General features: G+C 34.8%; 1 protein-coding gene across 1 annotated transcript; it reads right to left on the reverse strand.

Annotated features, from left to right (window-relative positions):
* Nucleotides 1–379: 379 nt before the first annotated feature.
* Nucleotides 380–27793, reverse strand: LOC142354518 (trypsin-1-like). The gene is made up of 6 exons (XM_075406841.1): nt 27768–27793; nt 25143–25428; nt 21034–21149; nt 7506–7707; nt 6668–6775; nt 380–697 (listed from the first exon to the last, which is right to left on the reverse strand). Exons 2-6 carry the CDS (start codon nt 25372–25374, stop codon nt 549–551), a joined length of 807 nt encoding a protein of 268 aa, XP_075262956.1. The 5' UTR covers nt 25375–25428; nt 27768–27793; the 3' UTR covers nt 380–548.

Raw genomic sequence — 27793 nt, forward strand, 5'->3', positions numbered from 1 at the left:
CTCAATTTTGCAACTGCCAAATCGTTCTTACAAAATTTTCGGGACAATTACATATGCGGTACCGAAGATCTTTTTTGCTCCTTTTGGTGAAAAATAGGTTGATCAATATTCGATTAAGATAGCAGAAGTGATTAAAATTTAAATCTGCTCAGTTGAGGCGTCTTTATATAGGCTTCTCAGGCCTTTGATGTCCTTGCAAGTGCATTGTTTTATGTTCTTGAAAATAATTTATTATTATTATTTTTTTAGTGAGAAGTTCTAAGAAATAAAGAGCTTAGTATTGGAATCAAACCGGCAACGCGATGCCTATTTCACCTCCATTTTTTTTCGAAAAGTGTTCCTTTCTTTTACTCTTATTATAGTATCATTTAATGCTGTCTCAACCAAGTTTACATAAATCCCGGTACCCAATTGTTTCAGAAGTTTACCCAAGCCCTAAACAGAGATATTTTTGTTCCCAGTTTTTGTTCACAGAGATATTTTTGTTCCCAGTTTTTGTTCACAGAGATATTTTTGTTCTTTCTACGCTGAAAATTTGCCCAAAGTTTTTACATTTTGCCCATAGTACTGAAGATCCAATCTCGGAATGCAGAGACGCGTGTGTACGTACTGAAATTGCCACAGTAATTGCCCCAACCGGTCAGGCCGTATATACAAATAGGCTCTGAATCGTCATTAAATGGGTAGAGAGGCGATCCTGAAAGTTCAATTCAAATCCATTTTTTTCTTGAAATTTAAATAAAATGAATTGCTTTTATCGAAGATCTTAGTACTCTGTGAGGTTTTCAACGTAGAACCTGAATCTCAGCGTAATCAAACTTCAAGTGAAAGAAAGAGAAATGGGGAAAAATGGAAGCCTACAGTTGACCAAAGGTGAAGCATTTACCTTTGGAACAAAACCAAAATTTACTGTCCAGATTGAAGCTGCAATCCAACAAGGATGCTCGGTAATGTGCTTTGGCACATAATGTTCCGACCCCGCTCATCCACACTCTTGGCTACCAAATGAAAACGAAAACTTTCAAAATCATACATATCGTTCAATAAACCACAAATGGAATACCATAAAGCTACGCTAGAGGGCCGATGGAACCTGTTGTTAATAGGACTACTAGAAAATACAATAACAAAAATCAAATAACAATAATTAATTACGAACAAAACTCGATGTCTATATTAAATGAATAACAACAAACTCAAACTCACATCAGATAAAACCTAAACAAAACAAAATAAGCTGTTCCTCATTAGAAAAGATTGCGGACCTATCCTCAATGCGACTGGGTAACAGGTCGATAAAGAGAGCGATAAGGTGAGAAATTCAAAAATGCATTCCCATTTTTAAAAACAAATTATTTCAAAGTGATAAATATCTTTAAATAACACCTGAAAACGCTAAAATGTTCATTTATATCTTCATAGAAAGCAATTGAGACCGTTCAATATCCAGTATAGGTCTTATCACTACAGAAAAAAACAAAATCTGGCAAAATAAAAAAGTAAACTTTGCGCGAAAATTGCAGTGAAGCAGTTAAGACCATAAATCGGTCACCAATAGCATCAAAATCTTCCAGTTGCCAAATATTTCGAAGCCAATGGGAACTACCATTAATGTTGTAATTTAAAAAGAAAACAAAAGACCTTTAAAATGTACAAATATATAATCTCAAAGATTTTATGAAATCTCTTAGTAAGAGTATTAACAAAGCCAAGAAACAAACCATTGAAACTTAAACCGTTATAAAGATTAATATAGAGCTCGCAGGGAACGCGTTCTTACCTGCTTTCACAGAGACTAAGCAAACAATAAAACATTTCCACGAAAAAACTTTTTAAGAAATGGCGAAGCACAAAAATCTAAATATGTTTTTGAAAACAAATATTTTCAAAAGCCGTAACAGACATAGGACTTCAATAAATAATCAATTAAGTTGCAACAACCCAGGAAAAGAATTTCGCTGGTTATTAATAAGACTAAGCCACAAGACTACAAAATAAGTTCAATGCAGGCAGAAGCCCAAATTTCACATAAAATTTTTTCGACATCACAGTGTTCAAGGCACTATAATTTTAGCTTGTTATTTGCAAGAACTGTAAATTATACGTCCTGGGAATTCAATTGAGACCTATAATTATCAGGTATATGTCATAAAACATCAAGAAGAAAAACAGACGTAGGCAGAGATTTAAAAAAATCCGCTATCTTGTGCAAGAGAACTGTGTCTCAGTCAAAAAGCATGAAATATTCAACAAAAACATTAATATTTTCAGATACGCCTTTTCATTGTTCCCCAATATGCTGTTTTTCAACTTGACCTGTCAAAAATTCCTTGTCAATGTGATAATTTGACAAGGAAAGAAAATGGACTTATAAAATATTCGATTCTGCTCAAAATACAAAAAAGGTGGAAAAGTGCTCAAAACAGAAAAAAAGAAGATAGTATCAAAACCAAGTAAACTTCAGTTAGTTATAAAAACGTTGAAAACAAAAATTCATAACTCAGAAAAAATGGCTTTCTCTTTTTTTACAGAGGCTACGCTTGAACTTGAGAAAAGTAAGAGGAATTATGCGAAAAGTTCAAAAATTCACGGACATTTTCTTAATCAAATGAATTCACAGTCAAAAGAGAGATTAGATAACAACTGAAAACATTTTTTATGTTCACCTGCACATCTTAAAAAACTAATTGTATCTTTGATGGGGGAGACTAAGTTATTGGAATACAAAAAGCATAAAAAATGAAAGCAAAACATAAAAAATCCATAAAATTTTACGAATACATTTGGTCAGCCATAAAAACCATGAGCTTAACTCTGAAATCATAGGGCCTCTATCATTGACTCTCTCTTTTCGTAAATAGGATCTGTCGATAATTGAGTCCTGGTTTGATTTTCTTGTCAGTATTTTACGTAAAAATCTATAAATGCGAAAATAGTTTTTTTTAAAAAAGGCAGCGCCCCATTAAAATCTAAACATTTTTTTAACCGTAAGGATACATATGAGATAAGATCAGCCCCGATATTGCTGCGTGGCTAAAAAGACACTCATTTGTTGAATTGATTGCGAATTAGATCGATTTTTTGACTCAATTTTTCAGTATGTCAGAAAAAATCACGAATTTTGTGTATTTATCGAGTTTAAAATAGCCGAAAATTGCAATATTATAAATTCAGAAGACTCATAAGGCCGGTTAGAGTAACACTAGTGGTTTATGAGCTTACAAAGAATATGAGTGCAATTTCAAGGTGTCCACTTTCAGCGAATTTGAAGAAAGTAGGCTAAAGAAGCGTATTTGCTCCCATTTTTGAAGAAAAAAAGTCAGAATTATGAAAAAATTTAGCATTATTTCTAGTCAAAAACACATCACAGTGTTCAAGGCACTATAATTTTAGCTTTTTATTTACAAGAACTGTAAATTATTAGTTGCTTCTCATCGTATCGTCAACGGTTTTTCCTTATGAAAGGACTACGTACACATCACAACAAAAACAGACCCAAAATTTGAACACTATAAAATTAGCGAAAGTTCTTTATGAAACTAAATGTTAGAAGCCATCAGTCAAAACGTATAATTAACCAAGAAAATATTTTAAATATTTTTGAATAAACAAAAGTAGTTGAGACTTCTTATTAGTGACGTTGATTACTCGATGACAGAAATAAAAGAAAAAAATGGACAGTCGAAATTTTTTTTTAAAGTTTGTTTGAAAGTCATTAAAACAAATAGCTACAAGCCGATGTTTCTGAGAGGTTTCAATTATGCGTCCTGGGAATGCAATTGAGAACTATAATTATCGGCTATATGTCGTAAAACATCAAGAAGAAAAACAGACATAGGCAAAAATTTTAAAAAATCCACTAACTTGTGCTAGAGAACTGTGTCTCAGCCAAAAAGCATAAAATATTCAAGAAAAACATTAACATTTTCAGATACGCCTATTCTTAACGCTTGTGCTTTGTTCCCAATTATCCTGTCTTTCAACTTGACCTGTCAAGAACTCCTTGTCAATGTGATAATTTGACAAGGAAAGAAAATGGACATAAAAAATATTCGATTCTGCTCAAAATACAGAAAAGATGATAGTATCAAAACCAACAAAAGTTCAGTTAGTTATAAAAACGTTGAAAACAATAATTCATAACTCAGAGAAATTGGTTTTCTCCTTTTTTTACAGAGCCTACGCTTGAACTTGAGAAAAGTAAGAGGAATTATGCGAAAAGTTCAAAAATTCACGTACATTTTCTTAACCAAATATATTCACAGTCATAAGAGAGATTAGATAACAACTGAAAACATTGTCTATGTTCACCTGTGTATCTTAAAAAACTAATTGTATATTTGGTGGGGGAGACTAAGTTATTGCAATACAAAAAGCATAACAAATGAAAGCAAAACATAAAAATCCATAAAATTTTACGAATACATTTGGTCAGCCATAAAAACCATGAGCTTAACTCTGAAATCATAGGGCCTCTATCGTTGACTCTCTTTTTTTTGTAAAATAGGATCTGTCGATAATTGAGTCCTGGTTTGATATTCTTTTCAGTAATTTACATAAAAATGCGGAAATAGTTTTTTTTAAAAAGGCAGCGCCCCATTAAAATCTAAACAATTTTTAACCGTACGGATACATATGAGATAAGAGCAGCCCGGATATTGCTAGGTGGCTAAAAATACACTCATTTGTTTAAGTGATTGCGAAATAGATCGATTTTTAAACTCCGAATGCCGAAAGCTTGCAATATTATAAATCCAGTAGACTCATAAGGCCGGTTAGAGTACCACTTGTGGTTTTTGAGCTTACAAAGAATATGAGTGCAATTTCAAGGTGTCCACTTTCAGCAATTTTGAAGAAAGTAGGCTAAAAAAGCGTATTTGCTCCCATTTTTGACAAACAAAGTCAGAATTATGAAAAAATTTAGCATTATTTCTAGTCAAAAACACAAATCTAACAATTCGGCAACCTTTCCATATCTTTAGAGATAAAATAAATTACACTATCGTTAACAATTTTAACTTATTGTACCACAAATGAACAAAAATTTGGAAAAGAAATACGGAAAATTTGAATTAGAACATTTATTCATATAAATTTAAACTTCGGTAACTCCCTTTGAAAATTGAAAATCAAAAAATCTTTTTAATGCCATTTTCTACGCTGGACGGGCTTTCTAATGATACCACTCAAAACTCTCTACGATAATTATATCGATCGGCCAAAATTGTCTGAACAAAAAAAACCAATTTGTGTATATAGTTCCTCCCCCACTAAAGTGGGTCGGAACAAAATAAAATATCATGCAACAACCGTTCTGTGCCATACAATTTTGGGAAACTAATTTTCTTGGAAATTTTGTACCCCTAATTTGAAGTCACAAGTTTGTTGGTTTTATTTAACATACGCTAGAACTTCTGACGCTCCCCTTGTCGGGTTAGGAAGCTAATCTTTCAGGGATCCTGCAAGATATAAGCATAATCTTGCACGATTTTTTTGCAAGATCTTCCAAGATTTACATCAGGATTGCAAAAATTTTGCAGGGTTAACACCTAATCTTTGTAATATTTTTGCTTGATTAACAGGTGAATAGCACCCGGTGCAACATCGATTATACTTAAAAAAAAATAAATGACTCCAAAGATATTTTCCATTTTCCTTTAATAAGACCATCTGCTTTTTTTTCAAAAATGATAGTACATGAATGTAAGAAAACGGAAATAGAGAGTAAAATATTTGAGAGACAAAAATTTTTGAGATCAAATTGTAGAACTATTTACAGAACAAAATAATTGAAAAGTGTAATTAAGTGAATCTCGAGCTAACAAAAAAGGATTGATAATTTTTTATTGGTTCTTAAGCTGCGTCAGTATTGTTTAATATAACAGTAAAATTTTGAGCTTGGCTAACTGTAAACCGGTAGTTTTCAGTTTTTTGTATTTTGTTTCAATTTACCTCATAAAACAGACGCAACAATAAAGCGGAAAATTTCTACGCAGACTGAAATGCAATGCGCCATTAAGAACCAATAAGATCAGAGCTCGAATGGAACGAACTTTCAAGAATCTTGCAATAGAAATATCGTTTTGCAAGATATGAACTATCAACATCTTTTTTGCAGAAATTTTACCATATCCTGCAAGATTAACATCAGTTTTTGGTCAGGATTGACTTGTAACCCTATTAGTCGGTATTGATGCCCAGCGCCGAAACTTTGCTCTATTTGAAGTTCAAATATAGTTGAAACTATTTTTGAGTATCTTGAGCAGCTCATTAATCTCTAATTTTGAAAAAAAAAGTAGATCAGTATGCAGTTTCTCTGCTCAAAGAATTTCTGGAGAACAAATTTTCATAAAAAGCTTATTCTTTACACCAGAATGATAAAAAATAGATAGGTATTCCATAGTTTATTCAGGTCTGGGATCAGTCTTTAATGTCAGCAGAATGACCTGAGCATAGCTTTCATCGATGTCTAATATCATAGACGCCACCTGAAAAATATCAAAACATTTACTGTTTTGCGGATTAACCATAGGATTTTTCCATAGGATTAGGATAAGTTACCGGAAAAACACTTGATTTTTCAGTTTTTCCCGGCAAGAATAGCGAAATTGACTTGCAGCGGTTTTATCAAATCAGCGCTAAATGAACAATTTTGAATTTTTCTCACCAGAGTCGTTTACGCATGGTCCTGAATATTCCTTGGAAACCAAACAGACACGGTCATCAAACGACCAATCATAATATATTTCCAAATACCAGTTGTCTGGTTCATCAACTGAAACAATTATATCTATTTGAATCTGGTCTCTTAGATTTATATTTTTGAAAATAGTTTTTGATTGTGGTGTACGTGTTACCCGAGCAAATTTTGAATTGAATATAGGCAAAAGCTCTATTGACGCCTCTTGAGTGACTAAAAAAATTTCGATTAAAGGCAGTACCATTTGTAGTTAATTGAGGACAGGCTGCGTGTTGCTAGATCGTTTTCTGCGATAAAGTATTCCGATGAGACAATTTTTTTTTAACACAAAAATCTTGAGTCTTTCCCATTATTCAAATTCTTGTCTACGGTCTTATTATATTTCTCATTAAAGCCTCCTACAAAATTATAGCCCCCATTATAATATAATTACAATGATTGGGGGTATAGGATATATGACCACGAATCTGGGGTGGGGAGGGGGGGGGGGTTTGTTGTAGCGCTGTAATGGGAAAAGACTTCAATTTTCTTTATAAGAAATAAATTTTTTGAAAAGAAATGTTGCGCGCAAAAAAGCCGGAGATTGAAGCTGTTGTTTTATCCCTAATGAGGTTTTTATCCTCCGCATTTGATGTGATTTTAGTTACAAACAACAATAGTATCTATTTATAAAACCGCCTTTCAAATGTAATTCACTTTTTTCTATATTTTTCTTGGAAAAATATCATCTCAGCATTTCTAAAGCATTTTGTTTTGTTGTTTAGATTTGTGATTGTTGCATTGATTCGCGAAACAAAGTACTCACAATTGATTGGACAAGAAGCATTAGAGTATTCAACGAATGTCAATTCTTGCAGAACATCAGCTAATTTGTCGCTCTTGCGGTCGGTGCGGCCAGTTCCACAAAGTGCAATTTGATGACCCTCGTAGCTTTTATCACACAAAGGCAGAAACGAATCCATATCAACAGTTTCCTTTAGTTTAATCAACACAATGTCGTTTTTCAACTGAAAAGAATTAAGTTACACAAAATTGATATTGGTCTACAGGTGACCCAGGTTGAGGTGCCATCCGGACGTGACATCTGATCAGACCGAGTCCAACGCACACGGTGTGTTCCCAGACCAAAATTACAGGGTCTGGGATTTGGTTCGAGCGCACAATACTATGATCAGAGTTCACCTCGGTCTGGGAATGGTATGATCAGAGGTCACTTCGGTCTGAGAATGGTATGATCAGAGTTCACCTCGGTCTGGGGGCGTTATGATCAGAGGTCACTTCAGGATGGGGATCAGAGGTTAATTTCGTCTGGCGCGGTCTGATCAGAGTTCACTTCCGGATGGCACCTCAACCTGGGGAGTACTATTAGCCGTTTCTTTCTACGTGTGACGCCCTCTCCTGACCAGGCAAGTTTTTCAAAGATTGAAAGGAAAATAGACTGAAAACAACAAAGATCGCTCGGGGTGAGGTAGTCAAATTATGGTTCGATAATTACAACCTGGGAGGGTGAAGGGGTAGAGGAGGGCGCTATCCTAGACGTTAAATAAATGAATTCTGATTTTCGAATTTGATCATAAGCCCACCCACTATTTGTTCCGACCCCTCTTGAGGGGGGGGGGGGGGAGGAACTATATACTCAAATGGGTTTTTTTGTTCAGTCAATTTTGGCCGATCGACATACTCATCGTAGAGAATTGTGAGTGATATCATTAGAAAGCCCGTCCAGCGTAGAATATGGAATTAAAAAGATTTTTTCATTTTTAGCTTTTTATAGGGAGTTATCGAGGTTTAAACTTAGACGTATTTCATCTGTTTTTGTTCACATTTTGACCAATTTTTCGTCAATTTTGCTGAATTATGTAAAAATTGTTAACTGTAGTGTTATAGATTTTATCAGTAAAGATAGAGGAGGGTTGTTGAATTGTTCGATACGAATTTTTTGGCTAGAATTTATGCTAAATTTTTCAAAATTCAGACTTTTTTTTGTCAAAAATGGGACCAAATTTGCTTTTTTAGCCCACTCGCTTTAAATTTACTGGACGTAGACACCTTAAAACTGCGGCCAGATTCCTCTTTAGCTCAAAAAAGAGCTCGTTATGCTCTTGCTGGCTTTAAGGGCCTTCCAGAATTATAATTTTGCCAATTTTTTTTGCAAATTCAATTTCGGTAATTATACATAATGCTTTATATATTTTGATAAACCGTAAAATTTTGTATGGAAATGATCTATTTCGCAACCATTTCAACAATTGAGCGTTCTGTTAGACGCGCAGCATCATGTGGGCTGATCTTGATCTAACTATGGATCTTTATGATGAAAATTTTTTAGATTTTAACCTTTTTTTTTCAAAATATTTCTGCCATGTAATTGTTTTTTATGTAAATTGCAGACAGGAATTTCAAATCAGGGCTGAATTATTGACAGATACTATTAACAATAAACGAGACCCAACGAGATTGTATCCTGGCTTCAAAGTTAAGCTCATGGTTTTTCTGGCTCTGACAAATTGTTTTTGTAAAAATTGTATGGACTTCTTTCGTTTTGCTTTCATTTCTTATAATTTTTGTAGCCCAAGGACTTAGTGTCCCCAATCAAAGACCCATCCAGCTTTTAGAAAGTATAAATGAACCTAGACATTTTTTTCTGTTGTTATCTAATGTCGGTTATGACTTTGAATATATTTGTTTTGAGAAAATATCGGTGGACTTTTGAAATTTGCCAATATTTGATCTTATTTCTCTCAACTTGGGGCGTACACTCAGTAAAAGCAGGCGGAAATCAACTTCTTGTGAGTTAAAAAGGAATGCCGGTAACGGTTTTATACTCAACTATTGTTTCTTTATTTTGGTACTACGCGTTTTCAGTTTTTCTTTTTTTAACCACAATTTGCATTTTTTATGTTCATGTTGTTTCCTTGTCAAATTATGATACTATTGATAAATCAATTAAAGGAAGGCTTCTTAGGGAATATAAGCAACGTTGGAAAAGGCGTTTTTTAATCTGTTAGTTGTTTTTGTTGATTAATTTTTTCTTCTTGGGCGGAGACAATTATCTCGCAAAACTGTTTTTTTTTTGGTTTTGCCTATGTTTCTCTTTCTTTTCGTTGTTGTGCGCCATATGCCCGATAGCCATAGATATTAATTGCTTCCCCAAAACGAATAAAACAACCTATTTAATGATTTCAGTTTATAGCTATTTGCCTTAATGACTTTCAATTTAAATTAAAAAAAGATTTTTTTTTTTCATCTGTCTCTTTTTTGCTTTTATTTTTGTCACCACGTAACTCAATCTCACTCATTAGAATTCTCAATACTTTTGTTGATGCGATCATTTCTTTGCGCTTGGTTATAAGTTGTGGCAGATTGCTTTCACCGTTTAGTTTCATATAATGTTTTCGAGATTTCTAAACTGCTCAAATTTTTTGGGTTTATTTTTGTTGTCATGTCTATGTGTCCTTTTATAAGTATTTGATTTTTTGGGCTTATGACTTAGTCTCATTATTAATAGTCCCAATTGGCTGCCTGGGGTGTTGAAACGTAATCCATGACTTTTTGCTGTAATCCTAAGTCTGTTATGAGTTTTGAAAATATTTATTTTTAAAAATCAATTTGAGTTTTTGAGCTTCTTCTTTTATAATTAGTTTTTCGGTGAATTTGTAGATCAGTCCCTGTAAACAGATCACAATCCGTTTTGTGTGGGCTATAATTTGATCTTTATAGCGGATTTAGTTTCAGCCATTTGTTTTTCGGCTTTTTATTACTGTTGCTACGAGATTTCATAAAATGTCAGATTTTGATATATTTGTACAATTCAGAGGATTTTTGGTTTATTTTTAAATTATAACACTAATTGTCGATCCTGTTGGCTCTGAAATTTTGCTTAATCGGAGATTGGCTAATGACAAGTCTCAATTGCTTGCAATGTAGATGTAAATGAACGTTTTATTGATGTCAGTTGATATCTAATTACATTAATAACCGTGAAATTAATTGTTTTCAAAATTGGAGAAGTATTTTTGAACTTCGCACCTATTTGCTCTTTTTTCGACCTGTTAACCAGTTGCATTGGGGACAGGTCTCATATCTTTTCTAATGAAGTATAGGTTAAATTTGTTTTGGTTTTTATCTGATGCAAATTCTATTTTATGTTTTTTTTATTATAGATATCGTGTTTTGGTCGTAAATAATGTTTCTTGTTTGGTTTTTATTGTTGTCCTTTCTAGTAGTCCTATTATCACCAATTTTCATCGGCCCTCTAGCGTGGTATTATTGTATTTCATTGGATGTTTATTGAACGATGCGTATGTTTTTTGAAAGTTTTCTATCTCTTCATCATTTGGTAGCCAATTAAGTCAAGAATGTGGATGAGCGGGGTCGGAACATTATGTGCATACGCACATTACCGCTCCTCCTTGTTTGAATTAAAAGATTGCTAGTTCGAGTTGTAATTCTTGCGCCCGCTCTGTCACGTCAAGTCCACAAAACCGCAAAAATTCTATTCATAGTCTAACTAAATCTGCCTCACAGTCCCGCTGTGCATCGCAGCCTCTTTTTTCAACGCTTAAATTGTTTTACTGTATTTTTGAACTTTAGCTCTGTGAAAAAGGAGCTTCTAAAGCTTATCAAGCTTGTGACAAGTTAGATTCAAGCTTCGGGCGATTAATCGATCCAAGGATTTTGCCATGTGTTTTTGTCTTGTCATTTTGTATTAATTTTTTAAGGATTTTGCTAAACTAACACGATGCACAAAAACAGTTTTGCTCCTTTGTTTGACGACTCATCATTTTTCAGGAGTACATTTTGCAATTTCCTCAAATACTAAATTACTATTTTTAATAGATTTTGCTGAAGATTTGATGTGACAAGACAAAATTTAAATTAGAACAAACAAATTTCAAGATGCATTAAAATTTTGTCTGATCATAGTCGCGCAATTTGGTTTGCTAATTCATAGTCGCGGATTTTGTTTTGTTTTCTGTTCCATCAGATCATATTTGCCTAACTTTGCATAATTTTGAAGAAATGCACATGTTTCACACAAATGAGCACAATTTTGAATCTTGTCAATTTATCGTATCAGCATCTGATAAAGTACAGATCACACAGTCCGATTATAGTCACGCAGTTTCGAATAGTCACAGTTTTGTCTCATAGTAGCCAAACTTTGAATATACCAGCAGGGTCTATTCATAAACTTGCACTGTCTGATAGTTTCAGTTAATTTATGTTAGACCCAGCTATTTCGAGTCTTGGTCATTTTTCTTTATGATAGTAAAATCTTGTCTGGATTAACTAGTTCTTATTTCCACCACCTCACTCCGTTTGAGAGCACACTTATTTTTATCATTGGCTGTAAACAAGAGCTGTTTGTAAGTCAAACCTCAAGATTCGCGCAATTGGCCAGTCCCTCATGGCTTGGGGTCCCACAGTATCGTAACGATGCATCTTAATATTTTCATGAAAATCAGAAGTCCCTTTATAGTACAGTCAGAAAAACTGGAAGCCCACAAAGCTATTAGAGTAAATTTTTCGGTGGAATTTATCATTAAAGGCATTTTTACTACTTACTCACAAGAGTTTTTGGGTTAAAATGAATTTCTAGGTTGCACAAGGGGGGTAAAACACAAACTCCGCAAATGTTACAAATGAAAATGAATCAGAAATTATCAATTAAACAAAACGAATAAGGAAATCAAGTTAAATTAAGATTGTGCTTGAGCACTCAGGGCCGCGTGCGTGAGAGTAAAACTGCGTAGTCTTGTTAAAGTTTACAATGTAAGATATGGAAAATCTGTTTTACATTAATCTTCTATTGCCGATCCGTAATTCCAAGAAAGTGTTATGTTGTCGAAGCTGTAGAGGTTATCCATTTGTTGTCATAATTGAGGATATGTTGCCTTTTTTTTGTGTCTGTATAACCTTGTTGTATACTCTCCCGAGGCGACACATAGACCAGTACGACAGGTGAAAAACGGGGTTCATGCAAAAGTTTGACGCGGAATTTTAATTTTGATCCTTTTAGTTTAAAGTCTGTGTAGTTGAATGACAAGGATATATCTAAGTATTTGTTAGGCTTCATTGGGTCTGCGAAAGTTTAGGTTTTTTGAAGGCTTTGCAATCAAAAACTGCTTCAAGTCTTGTGGAAATTTTACCTTATTTGCCTGCTGGTCTCTTTAATACTCCAATCGGTGTCTTTCGTGCTCGTCCGTCTTTTTCCATTTTGGTTTTTTACAATTCGACCACTGGCCCAATATCTCTTGAAGTGAAATCGTGTAAAAACCAGATCAAATGTCCTTCTTCCAATCCCCCTGAATCTGTTATCCAATTTGAGTGGCTGAAAAGATCTGGGGTGTACTTCTTTTGCAAGCGTTTCCAAAAATGATCTCGTGATGTTTGTGTGTAAGAGGATTCTTTTTCCTGAAAGTTTGGTTTGTTGATGTCCGCAGTGCTAGAGAGGCTGGCATTTCGTCGGGATCATCAATGTTTACTATTTATTAACAGGAGATATCCCAATTCTAATGGATTGCTAGGCTGCACAAGTGGGTGAAACACCAAACTTGCAAATTTCACAAATGAAAATGAAACGAAGGTCCTCAATCAAACAAAGGAAGAAGGGAAATCAAGCTCAATCAAGGTTGTACTCCAGCAGGCATTAAAAATAATGATGAACTTTTATCTGAAGCCTTAGCTAATATTTTAACACAAAATTAGTGTTTTGCCTCGTTTTATGAACCCGGGGCAACTGAATAACATATTTGAATTTTTACTAAAAATTCGCTGCGAAACATTGTGAAATGCATTTTTTTTAAATTTATTAAAGCCCATACCGGTTTCCAATTAGAATCTTTTTCCGAATTTTGTCAACGTCTGTGCCGAGAGTTTTTTCTTGATGAAAATTTTGTCTCTGCATAAATATTTCCGAGTTAGATTGGAAACCGGCCAGAGATACCTCGGATATTTGGAACTTTCTCTCTGATTTCTTCTCTTAGCAGTGTTAATGTTGCTGAATGACAGGGACTGTTGGTAATTGTTGGGCTTCGTCGGGGTTGTTTCAAGTTTTGTGGAAAAGTTTTCTCTAATTCGCCTGCTGATCTCTCTAATACTCCAGTTGGTGTCTGTCGTGCTCGTCCGTCTTTTCAACTTTGGTATTTTACAACTCGATGTATTGGCCAAAAACCTCTTGAAGTGAGTTCTTGTGATAAATAGACCCAATGTCCTTCTATCAGTTCGTCTTACCCTGTTTTCCTCTTCGGGCGTCTAATAAGATCTGATGTGTACTCCTTTTGCAAGCATTCCCAAAAATGATCTGGTAATATTTTAGGGTAAGAGAATTTTTTAACTGAATGTTTGGTTTGTTGATATCAGCGGTGATAAATGGCTGTACGGGAGTCATAATGAAAGTTGATTAGGGGTTATTTCTTCTTCATCGTTCCTGTCCGAGGAAACTTATGTGTTTGGCCTTGAGTTCAGAAGTTCTTCACTCTCGGCTACAATGCATGGAATGAGTTTGTCGGGGTCACTATTACTTCCTACTTATTCATAGAAGATTTCCGTATTACAATAGATTGATAGGTTGCACAAGTGGTTAAAACAAGAAACCCGCAAATGTTACAAATAAAACTGAAACAAATATCATCAATCAATCAAACCAAATAGGGAAATTAGGCTAACTCAAGCTTGTGCTTCAACACACGTTGCTAGTAATTGTGAAACTTCAATTCAAATCTTAACTTGTTTTTTAGAGAATATGTGTGTTTTGTCCGGCTTTAAGAACAAAGCAACTGAATTAACATCGAATTAACGCTTGAATTAAGTAACAAGTTTGAATTATTAACAATTATTCGCTGAGAAGGACTTGTAAATGCATTTTTCAAAATTTATTATCGCCGATACCTGTTTTCAAGAAGAATTTTTCCTAAATTCTGTCTTAGACTCTGCCGAGATTATTTTCTTGATAAAAATTTTGACTCGGCACAAAATTTCCAGAGTTATTTTGGAAATTGGCCAGAAATAAATCAGATATCTGATTATTTTCTCTAATTTTTTCTCTTCACAGTGTTAAAATTGACATGATTAGACTATGGCCATAGTAAAAACGCAGAATTATACATTCATGATTGAGTGCTTAGTTGCTCGGGAACATGCTCCGAGTGGATAATGATTGTCCCCAATAGAACACATATCCCAGAATGCCATTTGAATAACGTCAAAGCGTGTACGCCACCTGAACTCTATTTCAGGTTAATTATTTGGTTATCATTGCAATGAAGAAAATCAGGGACAAATCGTACTTTTATTTTCAATCGTAGTACAAATCGGACAAATCGTAGTTATAATTTCACATCATGGGACTTCTATCAGAGTTTGGTATATGGTTGTTAGTCATACTAATTCGTAGACTTTCAAATACCTTACGATAATTTTTGAAAGTTCAAAACTTGAACAGATATAATTGTCATTTGAAGATATATTGATATTGCAACCCACGCTTTTCGATTGTGCAGCATAGTCGTCATGACACGACTGATCTTGTAGTTTGATAGTTAGTTGTGGTGAACCCACTAGGTAAAGAACCTACCTGTTTTTTTTGTGTTTGCTTGTTGATGAAAGTTGGACCCAATATTCACCTCTTTTTGTGTAAATCCTATCAAGCCAATTAGGGATGTTGTCGGGCTGTATACTAAGTTTCATTGGTGCAGTTACTCGAATACAATTACAGCAACTGACTGGGTTAATATGTTGGGGCAACTAATATATTGATATTGCAACCCATGCTTTTCGATTGTGCAGCATAGTCGTCATGACACGACTGATCTTGTAGTTTGATAGTTAGTTGTGGTGAACCCACGAGGTAAAAAAATTACTGTTTTTTTGTGTTTGCTTGTTGATGAAAGTTGGACCCAATATTCTCCTCATTTTGTGTAAATCCTATCAAGCCAATTAGGGATGTTGTCGGGCTGTATACTAAGTTTCATTGGTGCAGTTACTCGAATACAATTACAGCAACTGACTGGGTTAATATGTTGGGGCAACTAATATATTCATATTGCGACCCACGCTTTTCGATTGTGCAGCATAGTCGTCATGACACGACTGATCTTGTAGTTTGATAGTTAGTTGTGGTGAACCCACGAGGTAAAAAAATTACTGTTATTTTGTGTTTGCTTGTTGATGAATGTTGGACCCAATATTCCCCTCTTTTTGTTCAAATCCTATCAAGTCAATTAGGGATGTTGTCGGGCTGTACTAAATTTCATTGGTTCAGTTACTCGAATACAATTACAGCAACTGTCTGGGTTAATATGTTGGGGGCAACTAACAGAATCTCAGATTAAGATTTTATTGTTTGCAATAACAGCAATTCTTTTCAGTGTTTTTATGAATGTCTGGGAGAAAAGCGAAACTCATCTTTAGAAACGGTAGCAAATGAATGCTTTCTTTAGAACAATTGTTTTTTTGTGTCATCCCTGCCGGTGCTTCAAGAGCACAACTAGCTTTCAAAGACGCACTTGAAATTAGGCTGGGTTGCAACAAGGTAATTACACTCACGACAAAGGCAGCCGGCATGCCTGCTAGCAATTATGGAGAAAAGATGTCTCCTGGCCATTGAGAAAAGATGTCTCCTGGCGGATCGAAATCTAGTTAAGAGAGAAAGTCAACTATTTTTAATTACGAAATTGAGTAGAATGAAATTAGGCAAGATTAACAAACTGCTTCACAAATTGTTCACAAGATAACATTACTAAATGGCGGCAACTGACAATCACAAGACAAGGTGAACAGACAAAAAAAACACGCTAAGATATAAACAAATTAACAAGTATGAAATCATCGGATTTGATCTTCAAAATTAAACTGAATAAATGAACAAATTAAAATAAGGAAATTGAACTAAATTAAGTTAAACAGAAATTGAACTAAATTGGTTGCACCGAATTAAGGAACTCAAACTAAAAATGTACTATTGTACCACACAGCATCTGATAAAGGACAGATCACACAGTCCGATTACAGTCACGCAGTTTCGAATAGTCACAGTTTTGTCTCATAGTAGCCAAACTTTGAACATACCAGCAGGGTCTATTCATAAACTTGCACTGTCTGATAGTTTCAGTTAATTTATGTTAGACCCAGCTATTTCGAGTCTTGGTCATTTTTCTTTATGATAGTAAAATCTTGTCTGGATTAACTAGTTCTTATTTCCACCACCTCACTCCGTTTGAGAGCACACTTATTTTATCATTGGCTGTAAACAAGAGCTGTTTGTAAGTCAAACCTCAAGATTCGCGCAATTGGCCAGTCCCTCATGGCTTGGGGTCCCACAGAATTGTAACGATGCATCATAATATTTTTATGAAAATCAGAAGTCCCTTTATAGTACAGCCAGAAAAAGTGGAAGCCTACAAAGCTATTAGAATAAATTTTTTGGTGGAATTTATCCTTAAAGGCATTTTTTTCTATTTACTCACAAGAGTTTTTGGGTTAAAATGAACTTCTAGGTTGCACAAGGGGGGTAAAACACAAACTCCGCAAAAGTTAAAAATGAAATTGAATCAGAAGTTATCAACTAAACAAAACAAATAAGGAAATCAAGTTTAATTAAGATTGTGCTTGAACACTCAGGGCCGCGTGCGTGAGAGTAAAACTGCGTAGTCTTGTTAAAGTTTACAATGAAAGATATGGAAAATCTGTTTTACATTTATCTTCTATTGCCAATCCGTAATTCCAAGAAAGTTTTATATTGTCGAAGCTGTAGAGGTTATCCATTTGTTGTCATAATTGAGGATATGTTGGCTTCTTTTTTGTGTCTGTATAGCCTTGTTGTATACTCTCCCGAGGCGACACATAGACCAGTACGACAGGTGAAAAACGGGGTTCATGCAAAAGTTTGACTCGGAATTTTTATTTTAACACAATATTAGTGTTTTGCCTGGTTTTATTAACCCGTGGCAACTGAATAACATTTTTGAATTTTTACTAAAAGTTCGCTATGAAACATTTCGAAATGCATTTTTAAAATTTTGTTTAATCAGATACCGGTTTCCAATTATAATCTTTTTCCGAATTTCGGTTAACGTCTCTGCCAAGAGTTTTTTCTTGATGAAAATTTTGTCTCTGCATATAATTTTCCGAGTTAGATTGGAAACCGGCCAGAGATGCCTCGGATATTTGGAACTTTCTCTCTGATTTCTTCTCTTAGCAGTGTTTATGTTGCTGAATGACAGGGACTGTAAGTAATTGTTGGGCTTCATCGGGGTTGTTTCAAATTTTGTGGAAAAATTTTTATTTAATTCGCCTGCTGATCTCTCTAACACTCCAGTCGGTGTCTGTCATGCTCGTCCATTTTTTCCACTTTGGTATTTTACAATTCGATGTATTGGCCAAATACCTCTTGAAGTGAGTTCTTGTGATAAATAGACCCAATATCCTTCTATCAATTCTTCTTATCCTGTTTTCCTCTTCGGGCGGCTAAGAAGATCTGAGATGTACTCCTTTTGCAAGCATTCCCAAAAAAGATCTGTTAATATTTGGGTGTAAGAGAATTTTTAACTGAATGTTAGGTTCGTTGATGTCGGCGGTGCTAAATGGCTGTACGGGCGTCATAATGAAAGTGTATTAGGGGTCATTTCTCCTTCATCGTTTCTGTCCGAGGAGACTTATGTGATTGGCCTTGAGTTCAGAAGTTCCTCACTCTCGGCTACAATGCATGGAATGATATTGTCGGGGTAACTACTACTTCCTACTTATTCATAGAATATTTCCGTATTACAATAGATTGATAGGTTGCACAAGTGGTTAAAACAAAAAAACCCGCATATGTTACAAATTAAACTGAAACAAATATCATCAATCAATCAAACCAAACAGGGAAATTAGGCTAACTCAAGCTTTTGCTTCAACACACGTTGCTATTAATTGTGAAACTTCAATTCAAATCTTAACTTGTTTTTTAAAAAATATGTGTGTTTTGTCCGGCTTTAAGAACAAAGCAACTGAATTAACATCGAATTAACGCTTGAATTAGGTAACAAATTGAATTATTAACAATTACTCATTGAGAAGGACAAAAAATTATTATCGCCGATACCGGTTTTCATGAAGAATTTTTCCTAAATTCTGTCTTAGACTCTGCCGAGATTATTTTCTTGATAAAAGTTTTGACTCGGCACAAAATTTCCAGAGTTATTTTGGAAATTGGCCAGAGATAAATCAGATATCTGATTATTTTCTCTAATTTTTTCTCTTCACAGTGTTAAAATTGACATGATTAGACTATGGCCATAGTAAAAACGCAGAATTATACATTGTAGTTTGATTCATACATCTTGTAGTTTGATAGTTAGTTGTGGTGAAACCACGAGGTAAAGAAATTACCTGTTTTGTGTTTGCTTGTTGATGAAAGTTGGACCCAATATTCCCCTCTTTTTGTTCAAATCCTATCAAGTCAATTAGGGATGTTGTCGGCTGTACTAAGTTTCATTGGTGCAGTTACTCGAATACAATTACAGCAACTGACTGGGTTAATATGTTGGGGCAACTAACAGAACCTCAGATTAAGATATTATTGTTTGCAATAACTGCATTTCCTTTCAGTATATTTATGAATGTCTGGGAGAAAACCGAAACTCATCTATAGAAACGGTAGCAAATGAATGCTTTCTCTAGAACAATTGTTTTTTATGTCATCCCTGCCGGTGCTTCAAGAGCACAACTAGCCTTCAAAGCCGCACTTGAAATTAAGCTGGGTTGCAACAAGGTATTTACACTCACGACAAAGGCAGCCGGCATGCCTGCTAGCAATTATGGAGAAAAGATGTCTCCTGGCCATTGTTTTCTCCCTGGTATAAAGTATCCCCCTAGTATCTTTTCCGCTATTGGAGTATATTTGCTGCCAAGCAAGCTGATACGTCATTTTGGGCAGGTCGAAAAACCCATCATCGCTACGCCTGTTACATGAAACAGTGTGATCACTATAATTGTTCAGTGAACCAATTTTTCAGTACGTATCCTCTCTTAAATGTAAACGGACGAAAAAAGAAAGTTTTTTTTGGTGCTGATAAACATTCTCTCGAAGAGCACCGAGACACATAATTTTCCGCTTTTTCTCGTAGAGATATGCTTGTTGTGATCCCTTGTACTCGGACCTTGTCAATGTATAGGAAAAGGGTTGCCTGGAGTCTTGAGTCTTTACTGTGAACCCTGAATTTGTTCAAGAAATTTACGATGCTACTGATCAAATGATGATCTGGTATTCGTCAGGAACTTGTGGGTCATTGAGGTAGTCAACGGAGTTCAAAGACAACGGAAGTTTGGTCTTTTCAATTCATGACATTACTTGCAACATATTCTGAGCTCTCAATTGTTGCTCCGAGCAAGTTAATCTTGTGACGGTTTGTCCTTTCGTTGACGCTCTTAAACTTTACTGATGACGAGAGTTGAAATTTGACGGATCCAAGAGAAAGCACACGTTCTGGTGCAGAGTCGCATTTCAAATTTCGACCAGTTGTTCTCCCGAACCTGCGATGAGCCCATTATAAAGTTGTCATTTATGCTGTTTGGTGATGCTGTTTGGGCACGGAATGATTAATCATTTTCACTACTGCCTCTAGCGTAAAAGAAAACAGCACTTGTTCTCATGGGTCGCCTTGCGAAACACCTGACGCGCTGGACACAATAAATTTTTCATAGAACAGTGGAATGTGAAGTGAGTAGTAAAATTTGGTAAACGCTGCTATACCTGGTAAATGATCCCTTGCCGCTTTCAAAATAAGAAATGAATAAATAGTCGGGGGGGGGGGGGATATATATGAGAAAGCTGAAGTATTTTATAAGTAAGACGCAAAGCGTTGCAAATATGTCTGCAGCTGTCTAGGTTGTTGTTGACAAAAACCAGCTCGGGACTGGTTCAGTTGATGTAAAAAACGGACGTTGCTGTGAATTTTTGTACGATCAGCGTTGATTTTTTCACCGCATTCTGTTGGTAGCGCTGAAAACTTTTTTTCACCGCCTTCTGCTGGCAGCGGTGATAATTTTTTTTCAGAGCTTAAGCGGTGAAAGAAAATTTTTCACAGACAGAATGCGGTGAAAAAATTTTTTCAGTGCTACCAGGATGCGGTGGAAAAAAATTTCACCGCTAAAATCGCAAATCTTACAAATATGCACCGGTAAATTCAATGCTAATCTTACAAAAGTTCACCGCAATCAATGCATTCAGCGCTAAAAGATGAGGGCGTTTTGCGGTGAAAAAAGTTTTTTTCACCGCTATTCAACGCTAATCTTAGATTATTTTTTGACCAAATCTCGACCCGGGATATTGTTCCATTTTTCCTCACCGTGTCATTGTTATATCCCTCGTGGACTTTAAAATCTCCATCAATTGCTCTGAGTTGTGGGTTTTTGACTGTGAAGTCTCCTACCATCACCTTCACTGTTGTACAGCAGTTAGAAGCTGTAACAAACCTCAAAGGTACAAACAATTTAAAATTTACAGTATCATAGTCGAGGAAAAGACCGTCCGCGACGGATGTTCTGTATATAAAGCAAAATTACTTTTCTAGTCAGAAGGTTTTGTATTCTCCGGCAATTGTTTTGGTTACAGTATTTTTGATGGTTACCTACTTGCGCGTAACCGATTTCCAAATTCCTGAGGCCGTAAGTCAAGTTTTTCCTGCATTGACATCTGATGTTTCGTGAGGTTGCGATTTTCAACCGCAACCAGGGATAAAAGATGCGAAAAATAGCCCAATTTTGTCTCTGCAAAAATCACGCCGTTATACAATTCATAAACTTTTAGCAACAAAAGTTACCAACAAGTGATTCTATTGCACGATAAATTTGACAAAAGGAAGAAAACCAAAACAATAAATTAACTATCTGATTAAAATTAAAATCTTGATTCCTATGGAAAAAACTAGAGGCCGCAAGCTGCGGTCAGAATGCAAATAAGATGTAACTCATATTTACAAATATTTCCCACATCCTGGGTTGTGTGCACGATTTTAACATAAATGTAGATCTGATCAAGAAACGGCCTGAAAAGTTTGATAGTTCCTAATAATTTGTTGCTGTATCAATATTAAATGATTTTATTTGTTATGAAGATTTTGTTCCAATGTTCAAACGTTTGCACACTTTTTTGATAACGTGGGTCCAAGACTGTCTCAAATTTTAGATTTGTCTATTTTTTGCTCGAAATGTCTTGTTTTTCAGATACTCCCAGATAGCATTTCTGCTAGTCGTTGTTTAATATAGCACATTTCAGCGCACTTCTTACATAAAATCAGCATTTGATTCATCACCTTTCATACATATGTTCAGCACTTGCAATCTCAGCGCCTTTGTAACACAACTGTAGCATTTCTATTGCAGAGCTTCAGTAGCATCTCAGCACCATTCTTGCTTAATTTCAGCACTCGTTTGAAAATTTCAAATTCAGCCAATTCCGCGCCTTTCTTACATAATTTTAGTTGCAATTTTATTTCTCACTGTTGTTTATAACGTAGTCAGCATGTACGGTCCTTCATCGTTTACATTTCTGTAGAGCCATTAATCAATTAATAATCTGCATTGTTTTTTATATGAAAATTCATAACTTTGAAAAACAGAACAACTGAAAAGTGTCACACTCTTATTTATCTAACGGATTGAAGACAATTACACTTAAGCTACCTGGTTTCATTCAGTCAAGTGTTTTGGCTATATACTCCGGCTGCGATAACTTCTTTATCTTAAGAGTTGACAATAGTCTTGCACTGGTGCTGCTTCTGTATGTACAGAAGCAGAAAAAAATCAAAAGAATTCCAAATTGTTTAAGGAAAGCGTTTAAATTGCGTCAAATGAGTGCTGAAGATTTGTAAGATAAATGCTGAAATTACTGAAAGTTATATAAGATGTAAGAAATGCGCTGACAGCCTCTGAAAAAGTATTTTTCACTGGATAAATTTTACTTAATTATCCGCTTAAAAGGCTGAAAAGTGCTCAATTTATCTAACAAAAATGCCGAAAATTCAGCGCATTGAGAAGAATCTTGTTTATGATGTAGGATTATTCCGATGAAAACTACTTTTTTCAGGGGCTGTTAGCGCACTTCTTTCATAAATGTTGACAAAATCCTTGACCCGGGCAGTAGCAAATTGTAGCTTACTGGTTAAAAGAATTACTAATTAAACGCGAATTCATGAATATACGACGGGAAACGTGCACAATGACGTATTGCAGAAGAAATTTTCCAACTTTGAGCTGAAAAGCAGTTATAGTAGTTATAATTGATTTTTTAACAGCAAAATATGGGCCTAAAGTTTTTTGTAGCTGACTTTTGTTGAGTTTGCAGCAGTTATAGTGCCCACCATAACCCGTATTTCTTTCTTAGACTAGATTACGGAGTTATTTCACTTGTTTGTTTCTTTGAAATCCCAATGCAGTTTGACGCCATTATTTCAAATTGCCATTATTTTAACTTTTTGTAATATTTATCGAGCGTCAGCAGTTTAGATAATGGGTTGCTTATGAAACTGTCGCTATTGCACAGACAGAGAGAGAGAGGTTATTGAATTAAAACATGCCCTTTATCGAATCCAATTGGTCCGTTTAAAACCAACTGTTTGCAAAACGAAAGTATCCGGTCTGATAACAAAATGGGTTGAGGTGTCAAGTCCAAACCCCCAAAAATGTATAAGGTGCAGTGAATGTGGTCAATAATTGTAAGGTTTTAGCGTTGAATGAGATAAGTGGTGAAAAAATTACTGCAGAAAACCGTGAACTTGAAATCTTACAAGCAGTTAGCACACTTTTTTAAGATCAAACATGACAAAATTTTGAGTTTCCAACGACTCGCGGTTTTTAGCAGTGAAATTTGTCTTAAAAATGATAAAATAAAAAAAATAAATTGTTTTCAAGCACATTAGCATTTTGGCTATACAAACCTTGCCGCACAGAACCACCAATTACTTGATAGGCCATCAAAGGTCGGATGGTTTTGGTAAAGTGATGCCAGTAGTATTTCCGAGAAACTTTTATAAAAGACAGATAGCAGGCTTAATGTATTAGTGAAACTAATTCTACGTTATTGCTAATGTAATAGTATCTAAAGCTATACTGATAACGTTTCAATTGGTTTTTACACGATTTTTGTACTTCTGAAAAAATGGGGTTTAAATTTCAAGACAAATTTCAGCAATTTTCCTCTACTTATTCCTAGTGGCTTAGGGCTACTTCCACCAACCACGTTTGTGCTTTTTAAATTCCGGGAGTTTTTTTTTGACACAATTGGCTGAATTTCATTTTTTGTTATAATTTTATTTTTTTTATAATATATTGTGTGTTATGGCATTATTTTTTCGACTTAATTAGAAATGTGCAAATCGTTGATCGAGCAGAGTTTATAATTTTCTCATTTTTTCAGTATTCTTTCCGTTTTTTCTTTTATAGAAGATGATTCTACCAATTAAAGATGATGATTCTAGCTGTTTTTTTTCCTTCTAGCGGGTGAAGTGTTGTCTTGCTACTAGTTCCATAGACTAAAACGCCAATCATGGTGGTTTTACCATCATGGGAGCTATAAATTCTTGGGGGCTATAATGGGAAAGACCCCTTTTTTGTAGCGTGATTTTTTTCACTGCTGAAGTTATTGAAAGTTTTACCTCTAAAAAACAATACCATTGAAAAGAGAAATTTAGTCGCAAATTTAGTCGTTACGATATAATGAAGTGAAACTGATATAAATAGGAAAAATTTTGAAAATCAAGTAATCGGTGAGGCGGTGGTGGAAAAAATGAAGTGCCTGCTAAAAAAGAAAGGATACTCATTAGAACCCGCTGGACACCATGATTATTTCTGGTTTGCGTCGAATGCGGTGGAGAAAAAAATTCACCACAAATAATCAAATTCATTGATTAAAGTTGCGGGCGCTCAGCGGTTAATCTCTGCACATCAAACCCCTCACTTTATTTTTATGAAAAAATCCTCGACCCGGCTCTACATCTCTCTTTATGAAAGGGTTTTAAAAGTCTATTGGGAGGTGCCAAAACTGACTATAATTATATAATGTCACGGTCCAGCGTCTAATTATTGAGAGTTTTGGTTGAACTGATGTAAACATATTTATAAGAATTATGTTTTTAAAAATCTCAAAGCTGCCTTGAAGTTTCTTTTTTGGTATGTTTTTTTGCCTATTTAAAAAAAATGTTAAACCAACTGCTTTTTTTGTTTTTTGTTATGTCAATCGAATTGGTTCGAACTAAAGTTGAATGTCAAATTTGGGTCACTTTAAAGCCGAGCTTTGAATTAGGGTCGAGCTGAGGCACCGCAATAAATACTTGGGTCGAAATAAAGTTGAGCTGACCACTAAAAACCAGCTCCAATCATTTCGTGTCACATTTGAATCATTTTTCTGGTTTTTTATTAGTAAAGGCATTGATATGTTCAGCTGGGCTGTAATACTTACTATGGGCGAAAATATGAGCAGCAGTAATGACAAAACTCTCGTTGAATATCGCTCCGCCGAAGTTTTCCGTTGCGGGCTTCCTCTCTGTGTCGGTTATAACAATGCGAACATAGAAGGGTCTATGTGGCGAATCAGTTCCATTGATGATTCGGCGATGGACGTCCGTTCCCAGAGTTTGTTCTCCACTTTCTTGGAGTGCCAAAACAGCACAAAATATCAGAAACACTCTCATTGTTGGTTTTTTTATCGATAAATTTTCGACTGTCTGTCGCGTTCCAGTGGATTGCTTTAAGGGGGAATGCTGATATTTTCTTTCAGAAACTTCATGTCGTTTCAGGGGCAGATATCATATTACAGAAAAGAAAAAAAATCAATTGAGCAGTTTTTACTCCCAAAAGCATGTGTTATAAGCAATTAAAATATGAGTTCATTCAGTGCCGGGTCACTCTTACTAATCTTAGCAGGTGACATAATTGACATCTGCTTTGTATGCTTTCATTGTAGTCATACAAAGATCAAATATGATTTCCTGGCAATGATGCAGGAGTCATACAACAATTTTGAAAGCCGTCAAATTTTATAATCTTTGTTTCCGGTAGAAGTTGGAAAATTTTCATGGAAATAATTTAATGACATATTTGATAAACAATATATCGACTTGTGCCACAAATTCCAGTTTTTTGTAGCCACAGGGCATTCAAATTGAATATATTGCATGTGCAGTCTATATTTGACTATACCCAAGCTGACCGCCTTAGTCAAAACTTAGAAAACTTACTAAGACTTATACGGCGCCATAGAAAACTTGGTATGGCACGGTAAAAGGCCTTATTAAGTTTTCCACGGTGCCGTATTTCACAGAAAAATTTGTCGTTGACAAATATTTGCGGTCTCAAAAACACATTAAAATTACTCTTTTTCATTTAGTTACAAAAGTTAGTTATAAAGGGTGCACTACAGCAGTAACACTGGACTTAGAAGTTATTTGTTAAGTGAATTTGAAATTATTAGCGTTTTTTTGCATATTTTTTATAAGTGAGCATAGGTACAAACTTCCTTCAGAGAAAAATAAAATTTTACTCATACAGATAAACTTTATGTCTCTTTTGCGAGAAATTTTGCGCTAGGTCCTTTTGGCATATCGTATAGTGATGGCGTGCAATTACACAAGTGTCTCTATCTATAAAAAGTAGTTGAAAAGTAAAAAAGATGTGTGACTCTTAGAACTGATGCTGGTATAATATATGATTTCTTGGTAGCCATACAAGGAATAAATAAGATTTCATCGCTTTCATACTAGAATCCTTTTACGAAATAAAGTATGAACAGTGTGAAATCATACATGACGGTTAAGATACAAAATAACTAAAAGGTTTTGTCAATTTTAGTAGTATCGACCGCTAATATGATTGCCAGTACTATTATAGAATTTTTAAGAACAATTTTTCTACTACATATGTTTTTTTCAGAGTTTATTGGGCATTAGAACAGATAATTTGACAGTTTTTTTTTTATCGCAATACAGATTGAGAATTGCAGAATTCAAATGAATAAAAGGAGCACAAACGTGTATAGGTAACAATTTTTTATTCAATCAAAAAGGGGACGGATTATTTAGGACTTACAATAAATAAAAATTAGAAAACTATACCAGCAATTTTTTATAACATTTGCTCACAATTGCGTTTTGAAATTGTTTTACCTTAGCAAAAGTAGTCAATCAGATTTCAGAATTTACTCGTGCGATTTATTCGTTTTCGCACCGAGGAAAAATTTTATCCACTCTTAACTTTGATTGAATTTGTAATTCTCAGGGGGTAAATAAGAACGCATTTGTAGATATGGTTGATGATCATTAGTTACGATAGAGGGCCCACGTTCACAATACGATGCCCAAAATTCACAATTATCACAGTTTTTTTCCTACTCCAACAAGAAAACATTGATCTAATACCTTTCAAAGACGTTGAGTAGAGGCTGCAGTTTTTTTATTTGTTTCAAAGTTAATCCGAAATGTCAACGCTACTGTCGTATAGTTATAAATTTAAAAATCTTGTAATTTTTATTGACGTTGTACATTGTAATGTCAAAAAAAGTAATTTTTTGAACGATTTGATGATTTCACCACGGAGAGAGGGACGCAAAAATAGGCTTCGTCAAAACTAATCATTAGGACAAAAATAGAAAAAGAACATTTGCACAAATTCAATAATGGTTAAGTGACTCTGCTTGAAGTCACTGAGAACTTCTGGCGTTTATTGAGAACCGCAAAGTTGTTCTAGATATTAAGTCAGAATTTAAAAGAGTCTTCAGAGTCACATAAGCAGAGTCACATAAGCATGCTTAAAACACGCAATGCGCGCGTTTTAAAATGACGAAAGTCAACGGAAGACAACTTCTGGCTAAGTAGCAACTTCTGGCATTTTAACTTCTGGCATTGCAGACTTTCGGCATTTTAAAATGTGCATGTGAGTGTTTTAGCAAACTTGCTAAAATTCTGATACTTAACAAGAGTTTAATAGCCTAGTTCATTTTTAATCTAAAATTGTATTTTTCTATGGAGAGGTACGATGATTAGTAAAATTGAAACAGAGTATTTGTGTTTATTTTTATCAGCAGACCAACAAAAGCGATGGGACCCGCTGATTTGC

This window comes from Convolutriloba macropyga, chromosome 15, assembly GCF_964194025.1.
Source record: "Convolutriloba macropyga chromosome 15, txConMacr16.3, whole genome shotgun sequence".
Taxonomy (NCBI): domain Eukaryota; kingdom Metazoa; phylum Xenacoelomorpha; order Acoela; family Convolutidae; genus Convolutriloba; species Convolutriloba macropyga.